The sequence below is a fragment of the Dasypus novemcinctus genome, chromosome 5, assembly GCF_030445035.2.
Source record: "Dasypus novemcinctus isolate mDasNov1 chromosome 5, mDasNov1.1.hap2, whole genome shotgun sequence".
Lineage (NCBI taxonomy): Eukaryota > Metazoa > Chordata > Mammalia > Cingulata > Dasypodidae > Dasypus > Dasypus novemcinctus.
In genome coordinates, this window is record NC_080677.1 from 5,649,429 (window position 1) to 5,666,020 (window position 16,592).

The window sequence follows — 16,592 nt, forward strand, 5'->3', positions numbered from 1 at the left end:
AGAAGAGTCACCAACTAGTAGGAGATACTTTGATGCATATTACCAAGCAAGTATTTATATCCAGAATATTAAACAAAAGTTTCAGCTATCAATAGGACAAAAACAAAGGGACAAAACATATGAGCAGGCAAGTTACAGATGTGAAAACCTAAATAACTAATAAACTTACAAAAATGCTCATTTGTAATCTGGTAATTTATTAGGTTTCATAATGAAATCTAATTTCAGTCCTATCACATTGGCAATTTTTTAAAATCTGAAAATTCCAAATCCTGGCCAGGATGTGGAGTAATGGGAATTCGAGCACTGCCTGTGGGGGTGTCCAATGGTATAAATTATTTCAAGAATAAGGCAATATCTATTTTGTACACATCTTGACACAGCAATTCTAGATGCAACTGGTATAAAACCCAGAAATATTTTACCCTTGGACACATCAAGACATAGAAACATTGTTTCTGACTGCAATAAAAATCAGACAAAACAGATCATGAGAATGGATGAATAAATTGTGGTATATCCATTCAGTGGAAGACTTACAGCAGGGAAAATTAACACCGAAAGATACTCAGGTCAACAAGAATGAGTCTTGCAAACCCAATATTGAGCAAAAATATTAAGCTGCATAAATATATGTATGATACCATTTATATTGAGTTAACATACAACAAAATACAATATATTGGTTAACAACGTTGCATATGTTTTAAAGGATTAAAGAAACACATGAAAATTGGAAATAGCAAATCAGAATAGTGATGATCCTTGAATAAGGTAAGTGTGCTTAGAGAGACAAGTATGGAGGGGGCTTCCATTGTGTTGATAATACTTCATTTCTAAAGCTGGGGCAGTTGATACATAGTTTACATTATATTATTCTTTATACATTTTTTATATATGAAATATTCAAAAATAAGTAAAAATAAAACAAGGAAGAACACTCAGGTTGTGGGTTGGGACAAGAACAAAAAATAAAGTGAGGAAATGATAGAAAGGCAGAACTAGGAAGTTTATTTAGATTAAAACTCAAAATTACATATGTGAAATTATTAATAATACATAGAATATAAATAGAACATTAAATAGAACATAAATTAACCATGTGACAGAAAAGTTGATGGAAAACAACCCTTTAAGAATTTCTTTTACAAGGCCTCCATGAATATTGTAACATTTTAATTCTTCATATCAAATTATTTTTAAAGTACTCACTATTTTAACATTGTCATAGCACATTTAATAGTGTAAATTGTAAGGACAGAGAAAATGAGAGAAAGCAGGTCACAATGAGCAACCAAAATGGGATTTGAGTAATATTTCAGCTCACAAGGATGGCAGTCTAAGGGTCTCTGGATGCTCTCCAATGGAGGATATGCTAGGGTCAAAGATCCTTATTTATAAGAAATTTAAAAATCTAGCAATGAGAACATGAGGAGATAAAACTTACAAATTAATTGGTTTGACCGGTGCTGAGAAAGATCTTGTTTGAAATCTGTCCCAGAGTCCTCCAACCATCTAAAATCATTGCCAAAAAAAAAAAAAAAATGATAGGGATTTAATGAACCAGTTATAACAGTTCCAGTGTAGGAGCTCTGGGGCTCTTAACAGCCCTCTCTGCAGAATAGTCAAGTGTCAGGGTCCCTAGGAAAAGCACTCCCCAAGCCCCTAGCCTCTCAAGGGTTTGCTCCTGGCCTCCAGCTCTGTTCTCAGACCTCCTCGTGTGGCATATTGGGCTCATCGTCCAACTCCTGCAGACTGTACGAAAGTTCTGTGTTTACTTTTCAGCCCAGAAGCTCTTCTCATTTTCACCCACCTTGGCTCATGCTCTGCAGCCCCAGCCAGTTCCCCCTTTCCAGCCCAGCCCAGATCCTCAGCTTTGAACCACATCTTGCCTGGGAAGGACTTCTGGTTATACTACTAAAATTTAACACCAAGGAATGTGGAATCAAATTTAGATTTGAATGAGATGACAAATTTCTACAAGATATAAAAATATTTGAAGTAGTTGAGAGAGCCTTAATAAATAATTACAAAGAATCATCACTTTCTTTTTTTTGCCCTTTAATGGACTTTAATTACTATGTGAAAATCCTGGGCTTGAGTCTTTACATTAAACCTTCATATTTTTCCTCTATCATTTCTCTCTGTAGAGGCCAAAGAAGTGTTATAAGATAATGTGAACTTCTTAACCAATTTTGGAGTTCAGTAACAGAAATCATCAGTTTTTACTAAGGAATGTTCACTGACCTGAGTTATGGCGGGCACCCTTTCATATCTTTTCAGTGTAAAACACTGGGAGACGAGGTCAGCAGCCTTTTCCAGTGTTGTTTCTTCTGGATCAAGTTTTGGTGCTAGGATCTTGTCCCACGGAACAGCTTCATACGCTCTATGAAATTAGCAAGTAAGGACATTTTATGAAAAACTACATCCTCAATTGACACAGTTCATCACATATGCTGGGGTCAGCAGAATTCTAAGATGACCCCCAGATTCCTGCCGCCTGGTCTACCCACCCCATGTAGCTCCTCCTCCTTGAATGTGGGCAAGATGGGTCAATATGACGGGATAGTATTACGTGATGGTGTTGTGGGATATGGCAGGGATTTTGCACATGGAGGTGTAGTCCATAATTAGCTGACTTTGATGAATCAAAAGGGAGTTTATCCTGGGTGGGCCTGACTTATACCTGTGAGGCCTAAAAAGAGACAAAAAGCAGCCGCAGATGCTCTTCTGTTGTCCTCGAGGATACAAGTTGCCGTGAGTCCTATGGCGGCAATGGAATGAATCCTGCAGCCCAGCCCCTATTGACCCCTGGATTTCAGGCGTGGGAAAGCCAGCCCAGCCCCGGGCAACTCCTTGATTCTAGGTGCAGGGAGCCCTGAGCAGAGAACCCAGCTGAGACGGGACTGGACACGCCTGCCCTTACAGAACTCTGAGATCACACATGGGTATTGTTTTAAAATGCTGAATCTGTGGGAATTTTTAACTCAGCAGTAGAAAACTAGTGTGTAGACTTCTATCCGTCTTATAGTTTACTAAACAATTTTCATTTGACCTTCAGAGCAAGGCAAGAAGATTATTTAGAAATAAAGAACCTACGGCTCAGAAAACCAAATGTGTTTGCATAAGGTCCCTCGGTTATTGTTGGCTAATGCCATGACTCAAATTCAGATTGTCTGCCTCTGAGAGTCAGCAATATCCCCCGTGTTCCACATCAGTGCAGCCAAGTTATAAAAATCATGACGTTGGCTCCAGAGCTCCAGACGTTTTATTAAATACAATACTACATATCGGGATGTGGACCTAAAGACACTGGCTTCCATCTGCAGCCTTGAGGGAGGCTGTTCTTTCTTACAGACATGCACAAAGAGTCAGAAGGTCTCCAATTTGATGCTGAATGAAAAAGCAAAGCACAGCAATCCTCATTGCAGAGCCTCCTGACAAGTTAGATGGCAAGATGACCTGGCCGGAATCCTTGGAGCTATCCCTGATCTTGCCCTGCCCAAGACTGGTATTGAAGTGGATCTTGCCATTCCATGGGCAAACTGTATCTTTCCAGAGAATCACCCTGCTTACCAAAGTCAAAAAATAATATTTCACCACATTCCTTCAACAAATACTTATTAAGAGAGCACTAACCTTCAAGCACTACGCTAGGGACTGAGGATTAAAGAATGAATAACAACTAAAATTAAAATTATGCTTGCCACATAGAATGTTGTAAGGATTAAATAACATAATACTGGTAAAGTTAGTTAACCAGTGATTGGTTCATAGTATTTTCAGTGCCTGTGTGTGTACTTTGAACACATTCACTCTGATATTACTCTGTCCTAAATAAACCATATATCTAATAAGATATTTTAATTGTAAAGAAAATTTAAATGGTATATATTTTTTAACATACTATATACACTGACTAGAATTGTACTAAAAAATTGATCTCAGTTAAATCAAAGCTTGAAAGACACTTCATTTTTTTGAGACTCTGCTTTATTTCATGAATTATCTTATGGAGTTTTTCATGGAGATTGTATATGTTTTTTCTTCAAAGACATATCTATATTTTAAAAAGAGACTACTAAATACTATGATTTGATACTTTGTTTTACAAAAAAAAAAAAACCAACACAACTGCTCTACTGAGTAAAGTTTTATGACTTTAACCAAAGCACTATTTCTTAGATGGTCACTAGGGTTTGTTTGTTTTTTTCCATTAAAAATCAAGATGAGAATACCACAGTAAAAGAACTCAAGAACCAGAGAAGAATTTAGAGTTGATTTAGTTATAACTCCTGATTTTTAAGATGAGGACATTGAGTACCAAAAAGACTTGGTGGCCTCCAATTTCCCATATTCAGCTGGAGTTTTTTAATGGAATCCAAGATGTTGCTTTCCTTTTCAGAGCTTTTTGTTCACGTTGTTCCAAGATTCTGAAATCTAGCTGCATACCTTATATTCCTTTATGTTCTCATGAACTTGCTGGGAAAATATGCATCATATGTATATTTGTAAACATGATGTGTTTTGCCATACACATATTTTATTTTCATTGCTTCCTCTCCTCACCACCTATTTCTATGCACCATGCATTTTGTCTTCCACTCTGCTGTATTCTAAATCCAATGCTCAATTCTAATAATCATTTCTTAGGCCTCATTTTTCTTGACCTATTGGCATGAATTGACATAGTTCATTACTCCTTCCTCCCTGAAACACTTTTTAAACTCGCCGTCCAAGTCCTAGAGCCTCTTTCTTTCCCTCTATTTATTGGGTGCTCCTTGTCAATCTCCTGCTGGTTTGTCCTCATTATTTTGTTCTTAGCGTAGGGGTGCCAGGACTCAGTCCCTTTACCTCCCTAATTCCATGTTCTCCTTTGATGTTCTCATCTGTTCACACATCTATGAGCTATCACACCTAAACTTTTTCTCCCAAACTCCAGATCCATATACCCCACTGTCTATTTGACATATCTTCTTGAATGGCTAATAAACACCTGATATTCAGCATGTTTAAAACTGACTTCTGCTCTTCCCCCTCATATCTGTTCCACCTGCTTTTACTGTGATAGTGTTAGTCCACCCAGGAGTGTTGGCCAAAAACCTTGGATTCCCTTTTCTTTCAGAGCCATAACCTGCAATCAGAAAATTGTGTTGGTTCTGTCTTCAAATTATCTCCAGAAGCCAAACATCTCATACATTCCCTCTACTATATTCTCTCCAAGTCACTGTTATATCCAGCCTGGATTATAGCAGCAACCTCTGAACAGGGCTCCCAGCTTCTTCCCCGGCTCAATCCTCTCTACACACAGCTACCATGATTACTTTGATGTGCAAGTCAGATCTTGTCATTTGTCTGCCAAAACCTCACTTCACCAAGCGTAAAAGCCCTGGTACTTAAAAACTGCTGGAATTGCCAAGAATTATCTGGTTCCCTGGCATGTCTCCAACCTCTTCTTTTACTACTTTCCCCTCTTCTAACTCCACTCCACACTCCTGCGCCACCCCCACCTCACCCCACCTCCTCTTCTTCCTCAAACCCCGAGCTCACTTCTGACATCGGATATTTATTCTACATTCCCTTTGCCTGGAATACAGTTCCTGCAGATACCTGCTGGACTGAACTCACGTCCAAGTTTCTGCTCAACTCTCATCACTCAAGGAGGCCTGCCTGGACCTCCTGTTTGTTACTGAAGCTCACTAACCCCACACACCCTGGCACCCCCGATTCCTCTTACCCTGTTCTACCTTCTTTTCCATACAGTTATCACCTTCTAGCATGTATCTGTTTACTTTCTTATAATGCGTATTGTTCCTTGTCTCCCTATGGAATGAGGAGCTCCTTGGGAGCAGAGATTGCTCTTTAGGTTTTGTTCACTGATGTCTCTTAGAGCCTACAACATAGGCACATAGTAAGTACTCAATAAATATTTGTGGGATGATGAAAAATTCCCCTCCTTCATGTCCCTTCTGCTGTTATTTTCTATGACTCTACACTTTTCTCCTCCCCACTCTGAATATTTCTTTCCAGTCTTGGTTTTAGTCTTCTATTAAACATAGGTTTAAGAATCTGCCTTGACCTTTTATTCCTTAGCAATGTGCCACTAATTATAAGTCCCTTTGTCTAATGTTCTCAGAATTACCCATAGGATCCAAGATATTATAGACAAAAAAGTCATGTGTCATTAAGGATATAGAATCATATTTTTAAAAATATGTTTTTATTACAGAAGTTGGAAACTTACCAAACAATCATGCACATGTGTAGAATTTCCTTACAACAACCCTTCACCACCACACCACACCATCGTGGAACATTTGTTACAGATTATGAGATATCATCATTAGGCTGTTACCACTAACTATGGTCCATAGTGTACATTTGGCATATTTTTTCCATACCCCTTATTATATAGAAATACATATAATCATTTCTAAACCAAAAACTCTATTGGGAAAAATGCTTACTTTTGTGTAGAGGACTTGTAAAATGAATCCTTTTCACTATATTTCTTGCGTGGTTGAAAAATTGGTTCCCCATCATCCTAGGAGGAATAAAGCATAAATACTAAGAAGATACCAGATGTAAATGAGAATTGCAATTGTTTCCTATTCACCAGACTTTCTTTCTCCTCTTTCTTCATTTTTCTTCTTTCATACAACCGGCTGGATTGACCATATGGAACTTGTGCTTGTTTGCCCTCTATATTATATAGAACTTACTTCAGTCCTATGGGGAGTTGGATCTCTGTCCCTTCCAAGTGAGTTCTGGAGCAACACAAAATCGACAAAGTCGCTCCTGTGACCCCGTGTACACAGGCAAGGGAAGAAGGGGCTGGTGAAGGACTGCACCCCAAACTCGGGATCCCTGCCTTAGCAGGCCTGCTGCCCCTTCCTCCCTGGCCCTGCCAGCTCCTGGGGGCTTTCCTGCCTACAAGAGAACCAGCTCTGGCTCATGCTACACTGGCTCTCAAGGACAATATCCAAGTCCAATGTACTTTATGAATATGTACATTAATGCCTTTCACCAAATTTAGGGAGTTTTCAGACATTATTTCTTCAAATAATTTTTTGGTTCCATTTCTTCTCTCCTTTTATTTTGGGACTCTGATGAATATATTTCAGTCATTTTCATACTGTCCTACAAGTCCCAGAGGCTCTATTCATTTATTTTTTCATTCTTTTTCTGTCTCTCTGAATAATGCTTGGCACTTTCCTTGGACATCATTCCATTCTTCTATTAAAGCCATATAGACAATTTTTACGTATAATTTTTCATTTTTTAATTCCAAAATGTCCTTTTTAAAAATTTTATGCTTTCTATTTCTCTGCTAAGCTTCCTTATTGGGGTAGTTTGGAGTCAAGTACTACAGAAAAACATGTTCTTAAATTTAAGCCATTCCCTTGAGTATGGACCTGTTGCAAGCAGGACCTTTTGGTGAGCATCCTTCAGTTAAGGTGTGGCCCAGCCCAATCAGGAGGGGTCTTAATCCTATTACTAGGGTCCTTTATGAGCAGAATGTAATTCAGAGAGAGAGAGAGCTACAGAGGGAGCAACCGGAAGCTGAATGTCAATGAAACCCAAAAGAGAAGGGAGAGGTGTGTGTGTGGGGGGACACCAGGTGCACTGCCATGAGAGAATGCAGAACAAAGGACCAAGGCAGCCAGCCCCAATCACTGGTCTTCGAAGACAGCACTGCCTTGATAAGGCCTTGATTGAGACGTGAGTTAGACTCGATTTGGACTTCTAGTCTCAAAACCGTGAGCCAGTACATTCCCGTTGTTTCAACCAACCCACTGCACGGCATTTGCTCTAGCAGCCAGAGCACTAAATCCCACCATTTCAATTCTATGAGCATATTTTCCATTACAGTCATTGAACATTAGTAAAGCAGCTGCTTTAAAGTCCCTGCCTGATAATCCCAGCATCTGAATCATCTCAGGTTGGCCTCCTCTGATTGGTTGGTTTAAGGCAAAAGCACATGCAAAGGGAAAGGGACCGGAGGTCCAGGGATGGGGGGGATGTTTAGCTTTTCCTTTGGGGCCAGCGGTGGGTTCTGGGCATGCTGTGTGGTGAGTGAGGATGCTAGCAGCAGATGTGAGTTTAGGCTGCGGGTGGCGGCAGCTGCTGCCCCACGACTGGAAAGCTGCTTGTTAACTAGACCAGAGGACAGTATGGAGGCAAGTGGCTAAGTCAAAGCAAGATGGATGTACAGGCAGTGCACAAAACCATTGACAATTGTAACACCCACTGTCTAATCCTGGCCTACTATGTTCAAGGGGAGTGAATTCATCTTGCTTAAAGCAGAGCATATTTGGATCAGCTACCCAGAGCTCCATCTCTAAAATACTTAATAGAAGTTATCCCAAAAGTTTTTAGTGTTGAATTTCCTCGTTTTTCTAGCACCCAGGATTTCCCTTCCCTTTTCTTGTTTTTGAGCTTAGCTTTATATTTAATTTAGAAAATATTTAGCATGTCAATATATATGAAGTTGACAGGGAGACTACAGGTTCAGCTCAGTCTGTAACAATTCTGGAAACAAGTTTCCTAATCTTGAACTCCAGAACTGGTGCAGAGTGGAATGCTGTAGGCATTACCGACCTATGGTCTAGATAAATTGCTTACTCAGATAAATTGCTAACTCATAGAATATGTTAAGGCATTCATGTGTTTTGTCAGTTAGAATTTACTGTTTTTTTAAAAACTTGTTTGGGTTTCATTGATTATATAGGAGCTGAAACATTAGATGATTATGTTTAGTGTCATTTTTTCATTTTTATTGAGGTAAAGTTTACATACAGTGGAATGTACAGACTGTGGCACAGTTTGATTAGTTTAATTAAATTATCAACCCATGTAACCAGTGTTTTAGTCAAAATCAGTGATAGAACATTTCTGTCATTCCAGGTTGTTTCCCTTCTAGTCAACCTTACCCCATGTAGACAATCACTTTTCTCTTTTCTAGAAACATAAATTAGGTTATGTCTGCCTTTGCCCTTCATATAGCTGGAATCATATATAATAGTATGTATTCTTTGGGATCTTGCTTTTCCTGCTCATTTTAAATTTTTTTTAGGTTTTTCTCCTGTTGTGGTGTGTATCAATGGGCTGTTCTTTTTACTTTTGAATAGTAGTCCATCATTCCATGATTTGTTCATCCACTTTTCTATTGATGGATATTTTTCACTCTTACTACTTAAGCTGTTCTAAGCATTCCTGTATAAGTTTTTTTGTGGATGCAAATTATCATTTTCTTGAATAAATAACTAAAAGTATAATTGCTAGTCTTTGGATAAATTTAGGTTCCACTTAATAAGATACTACCAAAGGTATGAGAAGTACAGTTTCTCTCTTTCCTCAACAATGTGTGGTGTTGTCACACTTTTTAATTTCATACATTCTAGTGGGTATTCAATGGTATCCAATTTTTGTTTTAATTTATACTTTCCTGATGACTAAATAATGTGGAGCACCTTTTCATGTGCTTACTGGATATTTGTATCTCTCCTTTAGTAAAGCATTTATTTCAGTCTTTTGCTTATTAGGTATTTATCTTTTTATTATTGGTTTTTAAAAGATTTTTGTTATTGAGTTGTATGAGTTTATATATCTTGGGTAAAAGACTTTTGACAGATATATATACTGCAGACATTTTCTTCCATCTTTGGCTTGCATTTTCAATTTCTTAACTGTGTCTTTTGAAGAGCAGGGAATTTTAATTCTCTTGAAGTCTAATTTATCATTTTTTCCTAAAAACAGATATTCTTATGTCCTCGCCAAAAAATATTTTCTACCTAGGGTTATAGATATTTTATCTTATGCTTTATTCAGAAGTTTTTAAATGTTAGCTGTAGTAGTTTGAAGGTTTTTTGGACCCCAGAAAATCATGTCCTTAGGGCTAATTCATTCCTGTGGCTGTGAATTTATTGTAGGTGAGACCTTTTGATTAGATCACTTCCATAGGATGTGACCCATGGTGGGTTTTAATCCTCTTGCTGGAGTCCTTCTATAAATGGGATGAATATGGAGAAAGAGAAAAAGTCACAGGAGCAGAGAGAGAAACCCGCAGAAACAGACAGAAATTCCCAGAAGCTGAGAGAGAAAGCACCTAAAATCAGAAGTGGAAATCAGTGGAACACCCAGAAGCAGAGAGAAAGTCATGAAACAGGATGCAGAAGGCAAGGAAGCAGGCAGGAGGAAGGAGGACCCCAGCCGTGTGCCTTCCCATGTGAGGGAGGAGTTCAGGATCACCAACAGCTTTGCCGATGAAGCCTTGATGTGGACATTTTCATGGCCTCAGAACTGTAAGCTTATAAGTTAATAAATCCTCACTGAAAAAGCCAACCCATTTCTGATATACTGCTTTTGGCAGCTTTAAGCAAAATGAAACATTAGCTTTTAATTTTTGTGGATGGTATGAGGACAGTATTGTTTGTTTTTTCCATATGGCTATGAAGTTATTCAAAGATAATTTGTTGAAAAGACATTTCTTTCTCAATTGAATTGCTTTGTCACTTTTGTATAAGATTGGTCAATTTCTACAACCTCAATTCATGTTAATTAGTCTATTTGCCTATCATTACTTCAAAATAATGTTTTACTTATTGCAGCTTTATTTTAGGTCTTTAAAAATCAGGTAGTCTACGTTTCCATTGTGTGATTTTTCCAAGATAGTTTTGGCTATTCTAAGTCACCTACAATTTAATGTAAATTTCAGAGAAAAGATTATTTTGTACAAAAAGACCCTAGAAGAATTATGTTTGAGAGAGTATTATAACTGTTAATATAAACCAATTTGGAGAAAATTAATATTTTAAAAATATTGATTCTTCTACTCACTTAATATGGTATATGTTTATATTGGATCTTATTTATATTGATTCATCATTATTTGGTCTTGTTAGTAAAAATCTTGCATATCTCTTAATAAGTTTATCCCTAAGTATTTTTTAAAGTTATTATAATAACTTTATGTACAGCTGTGAGAATTTATGGCTGTAAGAATTTAGAAATTGAAATTTTTTTGCATTTTGACCTTGAATCCATTTTTTTGCTAAATTTAATCTTTCATATGGGGAATATATTGATGGTTTCTTAAGATTTTACAGCTGTGAGAATTTAGAAATTGATTTTTTTTTTTTGTATTTTGACCTTGAATCTAGTTTTTGCTAAATTTAATCTTTAATACTGGGAATATATTGATGGTTCTTAAGATTTTCTATGTAAATTATAATGCTGTTGACAAATAAAGAAGAGTTCCACTTCTTTTCTCTCAATATACATTTATTTATTTACCCTAATTACAATGGCTAGGACTCCAAGTTTATTTTTTTTAGAAGATACCACAGGTTGAACCTAGGCCCTCATACATGGGAAGCAAGGGTTCAACCACTGAGCTATACCTGCTCTCTAGTTTAATGTTGAATAGATAGGAGAGCAAGATATCCTTGCCTTGTTTCTGATTTTAGGGGGAAGAAAGCATTCATAGATTCACTGTTAAGTTGGAAGATAAGCTATAAATTTACTTGTTTGTTTCTTTATTAGAGAAGTTTTGTTTTTACAGAGCAATCATGCATAACATTTTTATAATTGTACTACTAAATATAGTCCATAGTGAGGGACGAAACGGGGTCCCTGTTATGGGACGAGCGGGGTCCCTGTTGCGGGATGAGTGGGGTCCCGTTGTGGGACGAGAGGGGTCCCTGGCGTGGGGAAGAAAGCCTCATACGGCCGCTGAGGCTTCCCTCGGGGGCTCCGAAGGCGTGGAGGGCGCACGACCCAGGAAGGAGTCGCGGAGACAGGCTGATGGCACAAGACTGGTCTATTGGGGAAGGGGATGCAGATTTATAGGATTGGGGAGTGGTGTGGCGGGTTCTGATTGGCTAGGGCAAATGCTGTTTCCATATAAGGCAATGTTCTGGCATTGGGCTAGTGATTGGCCAGTAGAGTATGTGCTAACTCTTGATAGGCTGACACTGTTACTAAGCTGATAGGTGGTTGTAAGCTGTTGCTGGGCAAACAGCGTACTAAGAGATTAGGTTTAAGGGAGGGGGGAGGGGAAGTGAGAGCTGGGCTAGGCGGGAGATAGGAAGGGGGAGGGCGGTGCGGGCTAGCCGTTAGCAGCAAAGGCCTAGTCAGGCGCGGTCACCTTGTCTAGGCCCAGTGGGCAGAGGCGGTGTCACCTCCTGCCGCACTGTTTGCCACTGAGGCAAGCCGGGTGCCCCTCCTCCCACACATAGTTTAACTTAGGGTTCAGAGTTTGGGTAATGTAGTTTCATGGATTTTTAAAAAATTGTTATTCTGTCACCAGTTATACAATCTAACATACATATTTATAAATATATTTCAGTGCTTTTAATTAAACATATTCAGAAATATATTTCAGTGCTTTTAATTATGTTCACAGTATTGTATTACCATGGTAGCTGTACCTTTTAATAATTTCCATTTTCCAATTGAAGATATTTTCTTTAATTCTTTTTTTTAATTAATTCATTTATTTTCCCACCTCATTGTTTTTGTGTTCACTCTCTGCTCTGTTTCCATTCACTGTATGTTTTTCTGTGCCTGTTTTTCTTCCCTTTCAGTGGCACTGAGAACCGATCCTAGGACCTTCCAGAGTAGGAGAGAGACGCTCAATCTCTTGCGCCACCTCAGCTCCCTGGTCTAATGCATCTCTTATTGTCTCTCCTCTGTGTCTCTTTTGTTGCATTATCTTGCTGCCCCAGTTCTCCACATGGGCTAGCATTCCATGTGGGCCAGCACTCCTGCACAGGCCAGCATTCTTACATGGGCCAGCTCTTCACATCGGCCAGCTCTCCACATGGGCCAGCTTGCCTTCACCAGGAGGCCCTGGGAATCAAACCCTCTACCTCCTATATGGTAGATGGGAGCCTAAATGCTTGAGCCACATCCACTTCTGTTTAATTCTTAATTAGCTTAGGATTTCGTCATAAATAGATGTTGACTTTTGTCAACTGTTTTTATAGATATATTGAGATTATTTTTAAAAATTCTTTTAGAGAATTGGAATGTATTCATTGATTACAAATTGCTAAGGCAAACTAGGTATAAACCCCATTCTAGGTATAAACCCCATTTGTCATGATATATTATATAGTGCCAAATTTAATTTGGTAAAATTTTGCTAAGGTTATTTTTGGTTAGTTCATAAGTAGATTAGTCTGTAATGTCTTTGTTGTAAAATCTTTTTTCATATTATGGTGACAAGGTTCTTTTTTCTCAAAAAATATTATTTCTGCACAAGTAGTAAGATGACACTATTTCTTCCCTAAATATTTGCTCACATTCATCCTTAAAATTATGTAGACCTCGAGTTTTCTATATGCAAAGTGTTTTAAATGACAAATTAATTCCATTTTTAAAAATACACATAGAGTAATTCAGGCTTTCTACTAGTATCAATTTTGATGAGTTGTGTTTGTCAAGGAATTTGTTCAATTTATATAAATTGTCAGCTTCATTGAGATAAAGTTCTTTAAAATATCCCTTATCTTTTTCAAATAAACTCTACTGAAGTGTAATTTTCTTGCAGTAAAATGAATCCTTTTAATGTACAATCAGTTGAGCTTTTACAGTTATGCAAGGCCAGGAAATGATACTACCATAACATATAAGATAGAGAGCATTTACATTTTTCCAAAAGACTGCCATGCCCCTTTACCATCCATATCTCCTGCTGCTCTCAGCCCCAGTGGGGATTGGTTTGAAATTTTAGAAATTTTTATGAATGGAAGTAATTGGTATATAATAATTTGTTTCTGGCTCCTTTTACTTTGTAAAATGATAATGAGATTCGTTCAATTTGCTGTATCTATCAGTAGTTTGATCCTTTAATTGTTGAATAGTATTCTATTGTATGGATATATCAAAATTTGCTCATTCTTTCACTTGTACATGTGAATTTGGATTGTTTCCACATGTTACCTATTAAGCTGCTTTGAACATTTATTTATAACTACTTGTGTGACCTAGATTTAAATTTGTCTTGAATAAATATGAATTAGTAGAGTGGCTGGGTTTCTTCATAGGTGCATGGTTATCTTTTTAATACAGTGCTCAAGTGTTTCTAAAGTAGTTGTACTATTTCATGTTCCCGCCAGCAGTGGATGAGAGTTCCAGTGTTCCATATCCTTGTCAACACTTGCGTTTCCAGCCTTTCTCATGTCAGCCCTTGTGGTGGTTATATAGACCCAGGAAATGTTGTACTTTATATTTCACTGATGACTAATGATGGGTTTTTTAAATGTGTCTGTTGGCCATTCTTAATTTTTCTGTTTTTGTGAAGTATCTGTTCAAATATTTTCCCCGGTTTTTGCTTTGGTTTGTTGCCTTATTATTGATTTTCAGATCTTTATATACATTCTAGACAAGTCTTTTGTCAGATAAATGATTATGAATATTTTCTTGCATTATGTAGCATATAGGATCATTTTCTTAATGATGCCTTTTGAAAAGCAAGATATTTCAAAAAGTTTTATAGTTTCAGGTTTTGTATTAAGGTCTGTCATGCCCTACAAAATATTTTTTTTGTGTATCTGTGAGGTAAAACTTGATTTTTTTTAATGTGCAATTCATCCAGTAAAGTGTTAAAAACACTTTCTTTTAGCCATTACATTTCCTTGATTCATTTAAAAAACCAATAGGCAATGTTCAGGAGTGTCAATTTCTGGATTATCTATTATAATTCCATTTATCTATATGTCAATAATTTTATTAATTAGTACTGATTACTTAACAGAAAGCTTTATAGTAAGACTGGAAATCAAGTAGCGTATATTCTCAAACTTCATTATTTTTTGATATTATTGTAGTTATTTAGGTTTCACATTTTCATATAATCATCTTCTAAATTTCTACAAAATAACTTTGTGAAATTTTGATTGCGTTTGTGTTGACCTATAGATCAATTGGGGAAGAATGACATATTCACAATACTAAGGTTTCCAACACATGAATGTAGTTTACATTCCATTTAAGTCCTTTGTACTTTCTCTGAACAATGTACTGCAGTTTTCAGTGAAGAAAACTTGCATGCTTCATTAAATCCACAGTGAGTTTTTGGCACCATTGTAAATGGAATTTTTCAAAATGTCATTTACCAATTGCTTGCTTCCAACATGTAAAATATAATTAATTTTTGTATGTAAACAATGTATTTATGATTTTGATAAATTCAGTTATTAGTTCTAGTAGTTTTATAGATTCCAGCAGGGTTTCCATAAAAATCATGTCATCTCCATAGAGACAGATTTATATCTTTCTTTTTCTTACCTAATTGCAAAGGCTATTACCTCCAGGAAATGGGAAATAGAAGTTACTTTTTCCCTGATTTTAAGGAGAAAATATTACATATTTCCCCATTACATTTTATTTGTAGCCATAGATTTTTTCATAGATATTCTATATCAGGTGTCTCTTCTAAAGGAGACATTGACTATTTCTGATTCTTTACTTTTATGTATCCATTTATAAAGAACTTCAAATTCTACAAAAATACAGTTGGGATGGGATTGCATTAAAACTATAAGTCATGTTAGGGAAATTTTAAATATTTAAAAATATTTAGTCATCCAATCCAGATAATATATTTCTCTATTTTTATTTTTTTATTTCTCTCTGTATATTTGCTAATTTTGCCAGAGTTTTTAAAATATATTTTGATTTTATTCCTCAATTGTAGATAGTGTGGATGCAACTGTAAATGATAGTTTAATTTTATTTCCATTTCTCTTTCTCCCTAGAATTTAGAATTAATGATCTTACAATAATATTTATGTCTATCAAACTTACTAAACTTTGTTTTTAAATTTAGTAATTTAACTATTGATCCTTTGGACTCTTATATAACCATATTAAGAATAATATTAATAGTTTTGTTTATTTCATTCCATATTTTATATTATTTTTAGGTTTACTTGTTTGGCCTGGCTAGGATCTATAGTGCAATGTTGTATAGGAAAGGTGAAAGAGGAAATTCTTCCTTGTTACTGATAATAAAGGAAATGTTTTCAATATTTCATTGTTAAATATTAAGTTTGCTCTACCTTTTAGTAGATATCCTTTATTGGTTTAAGGATAATGTTCAGTTCTTTTTATCAAACTTATGTTTTGCCTTATGCTGAGATGAGTATAGGATTTTTCTACTTAATTAGTTGATGCAATTAATTACATTCATTTTCTGCAGGTAAAATAGTCTTATATTCCAAGGTTGAGTCAAAATTTGTCATGATGCATTAGTCTTTTGATATATTGCTACCTCCTCTTTATTGATGTTTTCTTTAGGATTTTTACATCTTTCCTGATTATTGCAATTAGAGTTTAATTTTTCATATTCTGTCCTTGTCAGATTTTACCATTACATTTTATAAGCCTCATAAAATTTGAGAGTAGTCTCCTTTTTTCTAATCTGTGTAAGTGTATTTATAAAATTGAAATTTTTTTCTCTAAAATTTTTAGAACTTCAAAACTATATGTCATGTCATAATCTTTGTGGGAGATTTTCATTATAGTTTCAATACATTTAATAATTATAGAAACATTCAGGTTTTACAATTTTTGAGCAGTTTTCA

The 16,592-nt window shown here is 36.3% G+C and overlaps 1 protein-coding gene across 1 annotated transcript in view; it reads right to left on the reverse strand.

Annotated features, from left to right (window-relative positions):
* The window catches only part of SPMIP7 (sperm microtubule inner protein 7), an 87,433-nt gene that overhangs the window by 23,106 nt on the left and 47,735 nt on the right, over positions 1-16,592 (reverse strand). The window contains exons 3-5 of the mRNA XM_023589478.3: positions 6,468-6,544; positions 2,248-2,386; positions 1,448-1,515 (exon numbers count right to left, since the gene is read on the reverse strand). Of these exons, the coding sequence (XP_023445246.2) occupies positions 1,448-1,515; positions 2,248-2,386; positions 6,468-6,544 (284 nt within the window). The remainder of the gene's footprint in view (positions 1-1,447; positions 1,516-2,247; positions 2,387-6,467; positions 6,545-16,592) is intronic.